At 37.2% G+C, this 17,971-nt stretch overlaps 2 protein-coding genes across 7 annotated transcripts in view; one reads left to right on the top strand and one right to left on the bottom strand.

The window, feature by feature from the left end:
• Positions 1 to 7,845, bottom strand: part of LOC145781075 (uncharacterized) — a 67,600-nt gene extending 59,755 nt beyond the window's left edge. For 4 of the 6 annotated variants that reach the window (XM_082592819.1, XM_082592818.1, XM_082592821.1 and 1 more), the window contains exons 1-2: positions 7,727 to 7,845; positions 6,339 to 6,505 (exon numbers count right to left, since the gene is read on the bottom strand). In XM_082592819.1, coding sequence (XP_082448945.1) covers positions 6,339 to 6,505; positions 7,727 to 7,772 — 213 coding nt within the window. In that variant the 5' untranslated portion in view covers positions 7,773 to 7,845. Of the gene's footprint in view, positions 1 to 6,338; positions 6,506 to 6,727; positions 7,008 to 7,726 lie in introns of those variants that run through there. The other 2 variants (XM_082592822.1, XM_082592823.1) reach the window with 2 other exon arrangements.
• Positions 1 to 17,971, top strand: part of LOC145781078 (uncharacterized) — a 446,514-nt gene that overhangs the window by 292,648 nt on the left and 135,895 nt on the right. The window lies entirely within an intron of this gene.

The following is a 17,971-nucleotide window of genomic DNA, read 5'->3' as shown; positions in this document are numbered from 1 at the left end:
TTTTGGCCTTTAAAATTTCTTCAAAATGCTGTGCAGTACTGGACTGATGCTACTGTAGACATAGAGATGGTTTTTCGCGCCGTAAGCGCAAAACATTTTTTTGCACGGGGGCCCCCCGATCTAAAAGTGCCCCGGCCCCCCATCAGCTAAATCCGGCCCTGCTCTCACCAGCTGTCTTCCTACGATATTCCATCTGCACACTGCACAGGGATAGAAGCTGACCCACAGATAACGCCTGAGAAGCCAAGACAGGGAGTTCAAGCCAGCATGGAAAAACTCAACGCTACCAATCTCCACTATGTCCTATTACGATTATCATAACAGGAATTTTTTTTATTTTAGCGGAAATCTGAACCAATTTATGAATTTAGTGTAAAAATATCTCTATGTTTGAAAGTTTATAGCTGTCAGAAAATAATTATACTTGACATTTTACTGCACTGAAAAGGGTAAAAATTGGTCAATTTCATAAAATAATGGCAACGATAGAAAGAAAACTTGATGTGATAAAGAAAATTTGAGTTCATTTTCGGATTCAGCGCCCCAAAATTAGCCAAAATCAGTTGTCAAAACCCAAACCTGAAAAAAAAAGTTGAAATTTGTAGACCAGTGTATTTGATTTAATTCGCTCTGCTTTGTATTTTTGCTTAGCATTGAGCACTTTTTGTAGTATTAATAGTTTTCATTGTTTTAATTTTGCTCCTGGTACTGTGTCAGTTGAGCACTTTCTTTTGATACTACCATCCAGTTATTATAAATCTGGAAAAGATTAACTACGGTTATTCTTTAAAAAACATTGCTATTCCAAGTAAGGATCGATATTTGAAGACGATGTTAGGTAAGATTGAAAATTTTATTAAACGTTTACGTTGGAAGGCCTATTTTTTCGATCTTAACCAGCAGGATGTTTCTCAGTCTGAGCATTTTAATAACTTTGGCTTTACGACTGAAAGAACACCTCCACATCATGGTGCTTTGATACCATTTGAGAATGGTTTATACGAGATGGTTCGTAATATTAAGTTCAAACTCATTTACAATTCTTTCCAGAGAAAACTAAGTAATGACATTAAGAACATTATTAACTCTCCGGATCTGTTGATATCAGCAGATAAAACTACTAACTTATACAAAGTTAAAACCCAGGATTATAAAAAATTACTTAATGATAATGTATCGGCAAAATACAAAAAGGTGAATCCTACTATCAGTGACACAATCAATACTGAGGCTAACAATATTGCCAAGGCGTTAAAGGTTGATGATCGGGTTGAAAAAGTATCAAGCAACCCAGCGTTTACTACACTAAAAGATCATAAACCTAACTTTACATCGAACCCTAAATGCAGGTTGATTAACCCTTCCAAGTCCCAGATTGGCCGTATAAGTAAACAATACTTGGACTCTATTAACGTAACCATCCGTGATGCATCATGACTGAATCAATGGAAAAACACAGACTCTGTGTTATCCTGGTTTAAGGCTATTCCATCTAAACGTCAATGCACCTTTATGAAATTTGACATTGTTGATTTTTATCCATCCATTACAGAGGAACTTTTGTGTAAAGTAATTGAGTTTGCCAAACCATTTATGGATTTGGATGATTGTATCATACAAACAATTTTCCATGCTAGGAAACCATTGCTTTTTGATGGCGGTGAAACTTGGGCTAAGAAAGATGGTTTGTTCGATGTTACAATGGGCTCATTTGATCGTGCTGAGATTTGTGAGTTGGTCGGCTTGTTTCTTTTGAATGAACTTTCTGCTATTGTTGACAGAGACATGCTTGGATTATATCGTGATGATGGTCTGGCTATTTTGCGTAATTTATCCGGCCCTTAAGTTGATTGTTTGAGGAAAAATGTCATTCACTTATTTAAACAACATGGCTTAAATATTACTATGGACACTGGACTAATTGAAACTGATTTTCTTGACGTCACTTTGAATTTGCTATCTGGTAAATTCTGGCCTTATTGTAAACCCAATAATGATCCAATTTACATCCATGCCCAGTCTAATCACCCACCCAATATTAAGAGACAATCCCGACTATGATTGCAAAGCGATCGTCCGCCACATCATTTGGCCAAAATGAATTTGACAAGACCACATCTGTTTATAATGATGCCCTTTTGAAAAGTGGTTTTGCGGAGAGAGTTTGCTACAACCCTGCTAATAACTTGCAAACATCTAGGAAAAGGAGTCGAAAAATGTTATGGATTAACCCTCCTTACAGCTTGCAGGTTGATAGCAATATTGGTAAGGAATTTTTTAGGCTTGCTTCCATACACTTCCCGCCCCATCATAGATTGCACAAAATATTCAACCGTAATACTATTAAGCTGAGCTACAGTTGTACTCCGAATGTTGCAAGTATTATATCCTCCCACAATAAAGCAATATTGCAGGCTGATAATGAACCATCGCAGCCTGGTTGCAATTGTAGGGTAAAGCCAGATAGTCCTTTGAATGGGCAATGCTTGCAGAAGGCTGTTGTTTGCAAAGCCACCATTGATAACGGCCCGAAGGTTCTTAATTGCATTGGTTGTTGTGAAACTACTTTTAAAAAACGTTTTTCCAACCATAAATGTTCCTTCATGGATAGATCTAAACGAAACAGCACCGAACTATCTAAGGCAGTTTGGGACCTTAAGGACAAGGGTGTTGATCCTAAAATAACTTGGTCCATCCACAGCTGTGCTCGGCCTTATAGTGGAGGTGGTCGTTACAATTGTGGCCTATGTTTGGCTGAAAAGCTGGCCATTCTGAAGGCTGATAGTGGCCACCTTTTGAACAAGCGTTCGGAACTGGTCGGCAAATGTCGTCATAGAAACAAATTCAAACTCAAGTACTTCAAAATAAAATAAATTCCTTTTGATTTTCACAGGTTTTTTTAAAAATATTTCATTTCATTTTTACAGGCTATAAATCTCATTTAATTTTTACAGGTTTAAAAACAGATTTTATTTCATTTGTTCAGGTTTCTACAGGTTACATCATCACGATTCCTTGGGATTTTCACAGGTTATAATTTTGAAAAAATTAAATTTCATTTGATTTTTACAGGTCATAAATCTCATTTACTTTTTACAGGTTTAAAAACAAATTTCATTCATTTTTGTTCAGGTTACTACAGGTTGCGCTGATCATCACATATGCATTTTGCTTCTTTGTGATGTCACAGATGTTGCCATCAATGTTGCTTGGTTTCCATTTGGACAAATTGATTGAAACTTTGTCGTAACGGATGAAGGTAGCCCTCAGTAATTCTGAGGTTTTTTTTCTGCAGATTGGATTACGGTTATAATATTTAATATCTTTTCATGAATTCAGTTGTAATATTTAACATCGTCTCAGGAATTACAGGTTTAGAGATTTTTTTTGGCAGATTAAATTACAGTTGTAATATTTAATATCTTTTCAGACTTATCGATTCATTACTGTTTGCATGTTTTTTCAGACCTTCTGATGATCCGTTAAGTGAAACAATTTGTAAAGGCTTCAGATATTAATAACTATATTTGATTTAGCTTTTAATTTTCTGCTGATGTGTTTTTCAGTATGCGCCTGATGATTGTACCTCGCAGTACATGAAACCAATGGTAGCGCAAACTTTTTGTAGTTGAATAAATAATGGTTTACATTAGCTCTGTCTTTTAAACATTGAGCACTTTTATTTGCAACTGCTGCAATCAATTTCTGGATTATATATATTTTTATTTATTTTATGTTTTATTCACTAGTTGATTTATGCATATCAGTTTGTATCCTCTAGGGATCCTTCTCTTGTATCATGGGACAATCTCACAGATGTTTGCTGGTACAGTGGTACACCTCCCCTTCATTTTACTTGAATTTTAATAAAAGCAAAGGCTTGGAATCACATTTCATCCCTAGCTTGTGTTTTGAACTTTTTACAATAACAACCAATTGAACTAGACTAGATAAATGCAATTATGACATCACAGTCATAAACACAGCTAAAAATGAATGATTTTACTAATAGAAAGCTTAAGGGCAGGGGTGGGCAACCTTTTTAACACAAGGGCCAGTTAGGAAAATGTAATGCTTAAAGGAGGGCCGCACATCAAATAAATCATCATATCACTTCTTAAGCTTCGAAATTGTGTAAATCGAGATGAAAATAGCCTTAATTTAAATAGCCTTATTTGGGGAAAAATAGCTCGAAGATGAAGGGCCTCACAAAAAATGGAAAAGGGCCGCACGTTGCCCACCCCTGCTTTAGGGTAATAATTACAAAATTTCTTTGTCGAATAACTCGAAAACTAGAGCCCGTTCAAAAAAACTAACTGCATTGTCGGACTCAGGAGCCTTGGAATATTATAAAATGACTCTCACAATCTCACACTATGTGCCAATATTTTTTGTTAGCCTGTGAAGGCTAACGGGCTGCGAAAAAAATCTGAGGAAAAAACACAATTTAACACAAACACAAAACACAATGCTCTGTTTATATTGAGAAGAATGCAGAAGGAATACCGAGAGAAGCAGAGAAAACTATATATGTGTTTCATCGACTTAGAAAAGGCATTTGACAGAGTACCAAGGAAAGTGATGGAGTGGGCAATGAGGAAAAGAGGTATACCAGAGGTATTAGTGAGAGCTGTGACGTCTATGTATGAGGATGCAAGAACAAAAGTGAGAGTTGGATCAAATTATTCAAACAAGTTTTTTGTGAAGGTTGGTGTACACCAAAGATCAGTTTTGTCACCTCTGATATTTGCTATTGTGGTTGACGTTGTAACTGAAGGAGTGAGGGAGGGCTTATTGAGTGAAATTTTGTATGCAGACGACCTGGTCTTGACAAGTAATAGTATGGAGGGACTGGAGAGAAAGTTTGAGAAATGGAAAGAAGCATTTGAAACCAAGGGTATGAAGGTGAATCTTGAAAAAACAAAAGTGATGGTGAGTGGAACAGAAGGAACAGTTGTTGAGGGCAAAGTAGATCCCTGTGGAATGTGTGGCAAGAGAGTGGTGAGAAACTCAATGCAATGCAAGGAATGTGGGAAGTGGGTACATGCAAGATGTGCTAATGTCAAGAGAGCCGCAACAAGATTGGCGAAGTGTTTTGTTTGTGGGAAATGCAGTAAAGGAAGGAATGAAGTGGAAGGCCATGATGATGAGTTCTGCCATGGCATCGAAACAGTGACAAACTTCTGTTATCTGGGTGATCGGATAGATGGAAGTGGTGGATGTGAAGCAGCGGTGACAACAAGGGCAAGATTGGGCTGGGCAAAGTTCAGGGAATGTGGGGAAATGTTGTATGGCAGAAAATTTTCACTAAGGATGAAAGGAAAAGTATATCGGAGCTGTGTGCGCCTGCAATGCTATATGGTAGCGAGACATGGGTATTGAGAGAGAGTGAACTGGCAATCCTGAGAAGAACGGAAAGGTCAATGGTGAGAACAATGTGTGGGGTGAAAACGAGAAGGGAAAAAAGGACTGAAGAATTGTTGGATATGCTAGAGATGAGAGAGACCATAGACCAAATGGCAAGGGCAAATGGAGTAAGATGGTATGGACATGTGATAAGGAGGGAGGAAGGAAGTTTTCTTAGAAAGGCACTAGATCTAAAGGTGGATGGGAAGAGGAAACGCGGTCGTCCAAGAAGAACGTGGAAACAACAAGTGAAGGATGAATATAAAGAAGTCGGACTGAAGGAGGAAGATGCAAGGGACAGGGTGAAATGGAGAAGAGGGATAAAAACAATTGCTGCGCGGAAACAATCGGCCACCCCCACTAGTGGGGAACAAACCGACGATGGATTATGATGATGATGATCTTCCAAATAGTACCTGAGCAGTGAGCACCCTAAGAAACTGCCTCATAACTAAAGTTGTACTTGTTGATAATCAGAAGGTCAGAGTATTGTGAACATGTGATAAGAAATGTTCATCATTAAAACAATTGATAACCACTTACATTTTTGTTACCTTTGTGTTATTATATATATAATTTCAATTGGACCCTGCCACGTAAAATGTTGTTTGCATTGAGCATACATTGAATTGTCATTTAAAAGAAAAAATATTTCACAGGAAGTGGTTTACATCAACTGGAACCAAATCCAATGCAAGGGGCGACCGTACAATTTCCTCCAACTTAAATTTTTAGCTGCATATAAGGAGCAGCCTAATAATATTTTGTAATTTGAAACGTATACCTGGCTAACTACATTTGGAAGTAATTGTAATTTAAAAATCTCACAACAATGTAATTGGACTGAAAACTGTGTAATTGATCCAACTCTGATCAAAAAATTACTAAAAATAATGCAAAAAAATCATGTATGTTGAGATAAGAATACTTACATTTCTACCGTCGGGATCCCAAACCCAATTGAAAGACCACGGGAGTCTAGCAGAAGGAACAATGGTGGAGGTGAAAGAAGCCATTCCAAATTCGCTTGAACAATTAACGATAGTACAATTTCCAAGATCAGAAAATGATTGGGACTTTGCACATTGAAAGCAGATTCCTAAATCAATGCAAGCATAACAGTATTAAGTGAATAGCCTACATGAAATCGTCCAGCAATAAAACTCATCATGGCAATGTGTTTCTAACGCTGAGTGTATGGCATATGCCTTCTAACATTTCTAACATTCTAGCATAACATTAAAACAACAATACCATAGAAACCTACATCGTAACAAGTAGGCTAGCCAGTTTAACTGTCACCTGCAGCCTACAAACCTACCACAGGCTATAGGCTACCGTGTTGTGAGCTACACTACAGCAATGCAATTTGGTAGGAGAAAAGCAACTGAAATAGGCACAGACAGTGACACAGTACAAGCTCAGGCCTTAAAACTCGTCTTTTTTTCTGGCCGCCATCCGAGAGCTCCTTCTCGGCGGCCAAATCTGCGTGCTTGGAGGCCATAATACAAATAACGATAGCACAAGTAAATAGAATTGACTTGCAACAATGCTAAAATGATCACATAGCGTTGTTGAAGTCTGGGCGACGTCCTGCAATAGAATCGTTGCACCACGCAAAAACTGCTTTATTGGGATTGTAATCCGGTACTGCGGAACCACCTAATGACGACACTAAATTGTTTCAACTTCTCTCAGCTCAGTAAATTGTTTCAACTACATACCGCCTTTCATAAAACCTGACCATTTATATATTCCATTATGATGTCACCATTAAGGGTATGATGTCACTAACCCACATTTCTCAACTATGAAAACACGTGTTTTCCCCTCGGATGTCAACTAACCTAGTTCTCCTTTTTAACAACGATTCAATGTCCGACAACATTGACATAAAAGCGACAATATAGCCAGGTGATTAAACTGGCTAGCCTACTTGTTACGATGTAGGTTTCTATGGTATTGTTGTTTTAATGTTATGCTAGAGTGTTAGAAATGTTAGAACGCACAATACAACAGTGGTGATTATGACATGCTGACGTAATTCTGCATCTCTGCTTCTAATTCCACGATCATTCTATTGCAAAATTAAATAATTGGCTAGAAGAAACCGCGGCCAAACTTGGCCGACTGAGGACTCGTGAGGAGGTAGCACCGGCGGTTATTCAAGCACTACTTAGCAGCCATGGCCGCTTTATGGCTTGCGAGCTAATCATAGTTTAATTTTAAGTATTATATATAGGCTACTGTCGATGCAATTAACGATTCATTAAACATTTTCAACATGCTGAAGTGCTGAACTGAATAATAATGCACTTACCAAACATCACAAATAATAAACCCCAAGTAAGATGAACGTAGCTCATTGTATTGGGCAACGTCTTACTTTGGCACTAGAAAAAATCTTTGAATGGCTCTGACAAAGAAGCAAGTTATTACAAATACTACAACCTTGATTTACAATAAAAGTACAATGATTACATCAAATAAACTCTGCAAAACAATCATTCGTGTTTATTGAAACGTCATCAAAATCATCTTGGTGATGAGACATAATAGATATATTATATAATATGTTATTAAATCATCAACCTATTAGATTAATCATGGCCACCTGGAGATGCGGCCTGATTTGTCACATTTTGCAGATTTTGATTACAGCTACTGCTAGTGCTTGACTGACATTTTTTAAGATGTTTTTACTTTTTGCGGTTTCCTAATTACATAAAACTTTTTTGTTGCCTTGGGGAAGTAGTACGGTAGCAAATGAGAAAAAGTAAGTTGAAAAACGCAAAATCAGACTGTTATTGAAAATTAACAGTCTGACTAAAATCTTCGAAATCAAATTTTCTTTGTTTTTCAACATGTGAGAATGTTAAAACTTATTGTGTCATCTGGGGAAAAGAATAAAGAAAGCGTAAAAATCTAATTTTTAGAAAAATTTATAACGTTCGCCCACAGTTAGAAAAACCTGGAAATTTCTGCAAAATGTGACAAATCAGGCCGTACCTTTAGGTGGCCATGGATTAATATATTAGAAGCAGGATAAACAATGTTCAAGCTAGGTTTATTTGTACGAAGACCTACATACACAGGGCATGCTCTTGCAAGCTTCAAACTTGATTGGTTGATCTTCTGCGATTGATAACAGTCAGAATCACTAGCATGAATTAATAGTTAGGGCAGTGGTTCCCCACCAGGGGGGAATTTTTCATTCTCTTGACTGCAATGTATGAAAACAGCAAAATTTTGCTTAACATTCAAAAAGTATAGTCAAGTGGGGTAAAAAAAAATAGTGGCCCTGTTGAGTGTTGATGTGGTGTGGTTCGTTGTGAAAGCAGCGCGATCGTTTCTGATACAGCTGGACGAGATAACGGAAGGCGAAGCGCGATAAGGAGTAAATGTCTTTGAACATTAAATGTCTTTGAACATTTTAAATGTCTTTGAACAGAGACTGACGATGTGAGGGCTGCGGCCTCTCATGAAATCGATTTCTAATATAATATTGAGACTGTTGACCGATCCTTTGATACTTAGACAGTGCAGACAGACCAAGGAGTAAATGATTACAATAATTTGACGTCTACTGGCGTTGAATCAACGCAAATAGGGTGATATTTCTATAAAAGATTCAATTCTCCCTGCTGGGCACGTATCTAAGCGCCGGTGAAGTAGAAACTAACTCAAATAAAAACATCAAGCAATAGTAAGATTGAATCAACCTCCTAGTCTGGTGTGGTCTAAGAAAATTAGGGTTATTTTTGTAATCTTGTGGTCTTTACAAGCGCTCGTGTGGCCTCGGCATTTTTATTGCCGAGGCTAATGTGCCATTCATGCATCTGCCTCGGCAATTGCCGATTGCCGAGGCTAATTTCGAAGATTGTATCAGAGGAACACCCCTCCAGTGGTTTCGAAGCTACTTAAATAATCATTATCAGACAGTAGAAATTTCTGGTAGTGTTTCAACTCCATTAGAGACAAAGTGTGGTGTGTTCCAAGGTTCTATTTTAGGCCCCCTATTATTCATAATTTATATACATTAACGACTTCCCAAATTGTTTAAACTGTACTAATTCTATCATTTTTGCGGATGACACAAATCTCCTGATGTCAAGTAAGCGGAATGGCTCGTTTTGGTGAGTCCGATTCGGAGAGTTCCCTATTCGCAGACAGCCTTTTTCGGAGAGTTCCCTATTCGGAGATTTTTTGAAATTTTTTTTCAAGAAATTGTGCAGAAAAAATAGAAATAAAATGTTTGAACAATTAAATGAAAATTCGTTGGTACCGTAACCTAATTACCATTGCCGCTTTTACATCATTTTAACGTCGATAAAAGTTGAAATCGTGCAGAAAAAATAGTCGTAGCTTTAGATGAGTGGGGTTTAGACCTAACCATTGAGATCTTAAGACGAAAAAGCGAATTAAATTTATTTTTGAACTATTAATGTTTGCTCAGATAAAATTGACATGTATCCTGCGTCGCCTTCTGCATGCAAACTTGAACACGATTTATTTATTTTGTAACATCTTCTTTTTTTTATTTTTTTTCATATCTTAAATTTTTCTGAAGGTGTTGCGGCCGTGCCAAATTTCTTTCAACTCAATCACTTACTTCGGTCACAAGCACATTTTAACGTTCGCGTTTTGTCGCTTCTACCTTTGCTATGTTGATGTGTATTGTTTTTGAATATGATGGTCACAAATAAAAACAATTCAACTGAACTGACATGACGAATTTTCATTTAATTGTTCAAACATTTTATTTCTATTTTTTTCTGCACGATTTCAACGTTTAGCGACGTTAAAATGATGTAAAAGCGGCAATGATAATTAGGCTACGGTACCCGATAATTTTCAAAAAAAAATTTCAAAAAATCTCCCAATAGGGAACTCTCCGAAAAAGGCTGTCTCCGAATAGGGAACTCTCCGAATTGTACTCATAGTAGCAGACCCCAAGTAAGAGTGTGGATAAATTGCATGAAGCGGCCAATACAGAAATGTAAGAAGTTGTCAAATGGCTTGTAGCAAATAAATTATCACTCAATGTAAGCAAAACAAAATACATGGTATTTGATACTAACAGTTTACGTGCGAATAAGTGTAAGCAAATCTTAAGTATAAATGATCAACCAATTCAGAGAGTACAAAATATCAGTTTCCTTGGCCTGACTCTGAATGAAAATCTTTCATGGAAACCACACATGCAACATTTGCTGCAAAAGCTTCGACGAAATTTTGGCATAATTACCAAGAAAAGACCCTGTCTTAATTTGTCAAATTTGATCTGCTTATACCATTCTTTAATTGAAAGTAACCTGAGGTATTGCATTATGACTCGGAAATATGGCAACAAAAGACTTATGCAAAAACTTCAAAAAATCTGTGACAAATTTCATCGTATTTTCCGTCCCAACAATGATAGTTGTAGCAAGATCCCGATATCAATTGAGCAATTGTTCAAACTGGAAATTGGTGTTTTCGTGTTTAAACTTCACAACAATTTACTACCAGATTGCTTCACCAACCTTTTTAAATATGTCAAAGAGGTTCACAGCCTGTCTACAAGAAACCATGATAACGATTCTCTAAACATTCCATACTTCTCAAAAACGCTTACTCAACACTCAATAGAATTCACAGGTGCGAAAACATGGAACGAATTTCCTTCTTCAATTAGAAAGACTGATACAAAGTCACTTTTTATTCACAAACTAAAACAACATTTAAAGGGGCAGACAAGTCCATTTTTAAATGCAAATTGAGAGTTGAAATACATAAAGGGGATATTCAAAAACACGTTGCACTTGTTTTTATGAAAAAATACTCATTTGTTCTCGTGCAATCTTAAAACAAAGTTTTGGTTTTGCAATTCCAACACACACCGCTTAAACTGTTGTCGAAATAAAATATTTGCTTACGTGACGTCATAACCAGAGTTCGGCAAAACATTTTGCTGGTTTAAGGTCTGTGGTATGCAGCTGTAGATAAGGTTTGAGGCGTTTGCAGCAGTAGATAAAGTTATCACAAGTAACAATTTTAGCTCAGATTTAGTTTACTGTAGCCTTGATACTAGCTTACATCATTTTTTGCACATTTACACTAGGCCTTGCACTTCAGGAAACAAGCAAATGCCAGTATTTTCCTGCAGTGCTACAGTACGTATGGGATTTTATGATTTGATGGGATTTTAATAACAAGAGGTTTAGAGTTAGACAGTCAAGGGTTGTAGGGGTTTAAATTTATTTATTTTTCATGTTTAGTCATGTTTGTGTTCTCAACAGGCCTATCAGACAGGCTAAACTAGGTAGTATGCCTACCTCAATATATACATGCTTTCCCAGTGCTATACTATTACTGACATCATACATAAATAGATTAAGCTAAACCTGTTACAGTTTTGTACTCATCATGACAAGTCGATGTGTTGTATATGACTGTTCAGTGTTCATCTGGTGGTTCTTCTGTCGATAAAGTTTCTTTGTTCAAATTTCCAAAAAATCATACAAGAAAATTGAAATGGGACAAGTTTTTAAACACCACATGAGAATGGCCAGGAGCAACAGAGACCAGCATAATAATGCCGACTCCATTTCAAGGAAACAGATTTTCAAAATCTTCTTCAATTTGACATGGGACTTGCAACACAGCTTAAATTAAACCGCAATGCATGCCCTTCAATGTTTTTCAAAAAAATCCATTTCAACAATTCTGCAACCTTTGGAGTCAAGGTCCAGTGATGAGACAACTCCACAACAAAATTCCAATCCATCCATACGACAGCCTATCAGGAAACGTCAAGTTCTTGAAGTAATTTTGGCTTAACAATTATGTTAGTACATGTTTGTTATAAAGTACTGTACATAAACTCGGAATGGCCCGTTTCGGTGAGTCCGATTCGGTGAGACCGATCCCTTAACGGGGGATTTTTTTAATTTTTTTTTTAATTATCGGGTACCGTAGCCTAATTATCATTGCCATTTTAGGGTTAGGGGTTAAGGTTAGGGGTGAGAAGTTAGGAACTCACCAAATCAGACTCACCGAATAGTAGCAGACCCCATAAGTTGGGGAATGGGGACTCTGGAGAGTACTGTACCATCCTTGAGAAATTTTTTTTCATATAATTTAGAATATCTTCCGGCTAAGCCTATTACATTTTAGATGCTGCCTGCTGGTACAGCGATTCCTAGCTACATGTAATTTTAAAATGACCCATCTATAACTCACCAAGTGTATTAACAAAAACAAGTCCTTGACCAACTGGTGTTTATTTCATTTACAAGCTAGATCTATATGCAACGGTAATGTAACAGTGCATAAATGGGATGCAACCTACTTTGTACCACGAACAGTTCGTACCATCAAGTCGTACCGAGAAAATTGAAAAAAAAATTTAAAAAAGCCAAAATAGCACACGGATCAGAGTTTTCGCTTAACCCTAACTTTAAAATGTTTGCGTTCTCTCGATCTTTTCATGGTGTGAATTGATCTAGAGATGTACCGATACCAATATTTTGGCCGATACCGATATCACTTTTTTAGGCCGATACTGATACCGATATTTTGGCCGATACTTTAGTGTTACAAAAAGAAGCAATTTTGGTATTTGCAAGGAATTACATCAAATGCTAAGTTTTACCTTATTTGCATAAAACTATTAAAATAAGCCTTCAATCGGCATAATTTATTAAAGATTCAAGAATCCAAGCTCAACCGCATTGTTGTGTCATAATAGTAGGTTCTAGTAATGAAAGGCCACCGTAATTGAGGATTGGGGTATAAGGGAAGAAACATTACATCATAAGTGGGGTTTCTGAAAAAAAAGTGTTTGCGCAAACTCTCCAAATAGGCTATCATAATAGATAACAAGATGTAAAATGTAAACCAAGTGAATTGTGTAGTCGTACAAAAAGGTGGCCGGTCGATTGGTCGACCGACATTTGGTGGACAGTCATTTGGTCGACAGACATTTGGTCGACAGAACGTTTGGTTGACAGAACGTTTGGTCGACAGACATTTGGTCAACAGGAAATCTGGTTGACCAGACATTTTAGTCGACAAGACATTTGGTCGATAAGACATTTGGTCGACAGACATTTGGTCGACATACATTTGGTCGACAAGACATTTGGTCGACAGGACATTTGGGTTAGAGTTAGGTTAGTTAACCCTAAAATGAATCGTTCTGTCGACCAAATGTCCTGTCGACCAAATGTCTGTCGACCAAATGACTGTCGACCAAATGTCTGTCGATCAATTGATCGGGTACCGTACAAAAACTATTCGACATGTAATGTGCAACCTAAGGGCGCTTGTCGTTTGGTTGAAAAGCTTTTGCCTGGCCAAGACTACCCAGGTAGCAAAAATGCACAATTCTGCATCGCTCCCACCCAGTCAAACGCTCAAAAAACTCGTGCAACTCGGCTGCCCCCAGCAAGCCGGCTCCACCAGTCGGCGATTCAACTTCCACCCTTAGCCGCAACAAACTCACCAAGCCCAACCAATGTCACGGCAGAATAAGTAGGCCCAGAAAGAAAAGCAATGGGACCACGAATCCTCACCAAACTAATCAAAATGGTCCCGTTGTGCCCAAGATGACAACCTCATTGCGAAGAAAGGAGCGTCCCCCCGGCACAAGGCTGAGCACTCACCAGCACAGCGAGCTGCCGCGACCCGCCAACCACAAAGGTGCAGCTTCCACACTGGCCATTTCAATTCTTGTCGATATCAATTCTTGCTACAAAACGGCTGCCGAGAAACATAGTTGGCTAGGTAAGGTAAGGCATTTGTTCAGTATTTAATCCCGTTACAACAATCGGCAGTTTGTCCACAGTGTCTTTACCTGTGATATTGCACAGAAGTTTTCCATTCCAATGGATTGTCAATGGCACACGAGGAGAAAACTTTTCATACTCTCCCTCCATTGTATTCTGCCTCACCATATTGAAGACTTGTTGATGGTGAAGTTGTCTATTTCATATCCAAGGCTCTTTGCTGTTTCAGCAAGGACATATGTAGCAGAACGATCATTCACTCTTGTGTGATCTAAAGTAGCAGCTATTGTCGGGGTTACAAGATACATTGGTGCTCTCTTTTGTTTAGGTGAGGACAGATGATCCGATTTCAGTGAATTAGGAGTAAAAGTTGTATTTTTTCAGGTTCAGATTCACTAGAAGCAGTGATGATACCCACTGAAAAAGCCTCACTCGCTCGTCTCTGATATTCTCTAAATGTCCTGTTTGATTCTGCTTCTCTGCGCTTACTCGATCTTTCTTCTTTACGGGCCAAAGTCATATTTTTTCCAGCCATGGTACCTTTTCGCCCTTTCTCTCTTTGAGCAATTAAAAACTCACGGTCTTCTTGAATTTGCATTAGTTCCAAGGCATTTGGATGTGCTTTATCAAACAATCTGTCCAAGTCTTCAGAAAATTTAATTTTCTTGTTTTTTGCAGTATTTGAACGTTTTGCTTTGTTTTCTCCATTTTTCTTCAGTTTCTGCCAGTTGTTCACAAGTTTTTCAATAGTAACAATCATTTTTTTTTTCAATTTACGAGGAATTTTCGCTCTTTCCAGAAATCCAATACCATGTCAGATAGTGTAGAGGAACTCTCTCTAACCTTCTTTTTTTCCACACAATGCAAGTAGAAATAAACTTGCAGAACTTTTCTTTTTGATGGCAGCTTTGCCCCAGTGAGACAACGTTTGTAGTTGCCTACGAGCAATACCTCATCTTGATGACGACCAACTGTCTTTGAAGTCATAAATTTGAAGAATTCAGAACAATGCTAAAAGTACACCTTTTCCTGCAGAAATAATAAAATTCATGTCACATAAATTTGCATTTGAGCCTATTGCTGTTAGCTTGTGCCATTAAAATAACTTCAAAACATTCATAAAAATCGCCAAATTTCTTGAATTTTCCACGATTTTCAAAGTCCGCCAGCAAGCTCATATCATTACCCAGTGATCCCAAAATAGGTTTAAATAGTGTTTAAGACCTTTCATCTGTCATATAAAGTTGTGTTTGAGCATTTGTTATCCATTAGTGGCATTGAAATGTTTTCTAAAAAAATCATGAAAATTGCCAAATTTTTTGAACTTTTTAGATTTTTAATGTGCGGTAGCACGTTCTAAATTTTGTCCGATTCGGATGAAATTTTTTTGTAGGTGTTTTTTCATCATATGTAACAATAATCCGGGGTAGCCCATTCAATTTTCAAAAAAAAAAAATTTTAAGAACCACCCTATTGTGCATGCCATCCTGAATTTTAACTGCAGCTCTAGTTTAAACGTGTGTGCGGGCGATTAAATTTCGTGGATCATAAATCCCCTAAAATCAATCAGCAGTTTGTGAATGAACATACAACTAAAAAACAACAGACAGGAAATTAAACAAGTACAGTTTGTATATATATATGTATGATTGTATGTGTTATGCACAATCAATCGATGGATCACTCTGTGCTCTTAATCTGGTGCTATTGACCGACTAACCCGCAACACTAATCTTAACCTCGGACCCCCAATTCCAACAATTGATTGTGCATAACACATGCATACATTGGCACTGATGCATCCAGAAGTTTGTTTTTGTATCTTTTGGTGATATACTGCTTGGCAGTTGATGTAACACCAATATGAAGCCAAAACATTGCATAAAATGCACTATTTTTTTTTTACCCCAAATCAACGAAATTTATTGGGGTAAAAAAAAACACCTCAATAATAATCTACACAAACATTTGGAGGCCCCAGTCTTTGTTGCATCAAGTAGCCTCACAACATAGTACTCACAATATAACATTTAAACATTCATACTACCTATCACTAAAACTGAGCAAAAAACTTTAAGAAATTCCTCCGAAACTTTTTTTGCACCCGTTGCTGGCCATATTTACTCTATTTAACATATCTCTTCTTTGTCAAATCAATTTTTTTTCTCTACCCCTCAAAGTATTCACTAGAGACCACTTAAACAGAAACTAAAAGAGTTGAGTGAATATCTACTCATTTTAGATGTAAAATGGTTAGTGTTTTTTTTTACCCAATTCCCCCACTGTTTTTTTTACCCCACTTGACTATATATAAAGTATACCTATCAGAGTTCTTGAGAAAATCTTTCTAGTTCTTTATAAACTAATATGGTGCTTGCCTGAAACTAGTTGCTTTCGGTGTTCATTTTATCAACTACTAAGCTGCTTAAAATCGACATAAATAGTTCACTACATTTGCTGGAAACGACACCATAAGCGATCTCTTAGTCTGCATTTCAAATGCATCTTACCTAAACATACGAGCAGGTTGTACCGTTATGACGTCATGTCCGATTATCGCACGGTTCAGTGAGCACGCGTCGCTCTGAAACTAAGGGCTAACTAAAACGGCCCTACAAAGGAAACGCAATGAAATTGAGGGAAAATTTCAACGACAACCACTTATTATACATGTGTAGAGCACTTACGAACAAAAAAATCGAAAAGTATGGTTTGGGGTTCACTGCCCCTTTAAGCAAAACGGACACGCAATAGAAAGACAACGTAGAAAGGCTTTCTTGCATTCTTGTGAAGATTTTAGTGCAAATCCGAAAGTTAAGATAATTAGATTAGGCTTACCTAACAATAATATCGATTGCTTGTGCTGTACTTTTATGTTTGTAGATATTAACAGCAAACGCAACACTCCATAATCAACATGACACGTCACAAAAGGGGATGAGAGCTTCATCAACACCATCAGGACATCATCATCTTATCTACCAGCTCATCCATTCCATCCCCCACCAGGACAAGAAACAATAACTTAAACTGGATATCAAACCTCAATCGTCTTAGGCTACTGTGTGATGTGCATTGTGCAGTCTAACCATAGAAGGTGATATTTCAAAAATAAAATATGGTAACGGACAGACATTGATGCAAAAATCTTTAAATTTAAAGACCACAAGAGCCCCAGCTCCGCAATATTCAGCGTGTTAAAACTACTAAGTATGATAGTTTGTGTAGGAAAAAAAATTGGGTCTGGTTTCAGTATTACCAATTTTACGGACTATTGAAATGAAGTAACGGACAGACAGATAGAATTGGGAAAAACCACTAGTCAGCCTTCACATGCACTTTCTATCTAAATTCAGCTCCCAAACCCAATAGATCAATGTTTTTTTTAATTGGAGATCTACCCCCCATTTTAAAAGTAGTATTTTTTGCTAATCCCTGATGCAGTGTTTGCGCAACAATTAGTTTAAAACCTTGATATAAAGTAACGGACAGACATTAAAAAAAGTAACGGACAGACACTATCTCATTTCTGAAGTTTTTTGCTACACTGAACCAAGGTGATTAAAAAAATGTTTATTTCCCAATAGGAAAAATAATGGTTTGCAATTTCGGAAAATTTTGGTTGAAAAAAAGTTTGTTTTTTTTACAAAAAAATTGTTTTAATATTCATAGGCTACCATTACAATTATACACATAAATTGCATACATTTCCGAGTTTGTTGTCATGCATTTCCAAATAGTTGTGATAGTGTGATACCCTGCTTTTTCCAGCCCTGCTGAACTGTTTTTCTACC

Source organism: Aplidium turbinatum, chromosome 12, assembly GCF_918807975.1.
Source record: "Aplidium turbinatum chromosome 12, kaAplTurb1.1, whole genome shotgun sequence".
In the NCBI taxonomy this organism is placed as follows: domain Eukaryota; kingdom Metazoa; phylum Chordata; class Ascidiacea; order Aplousobranchia; family Polyclinidae; genus Aplidium; species Aplidium turbinatum.
Note: the sequence above shows the minus strand (reverse complement) of the source record. Positions and strands in the feature narration are given on the sequence as shown.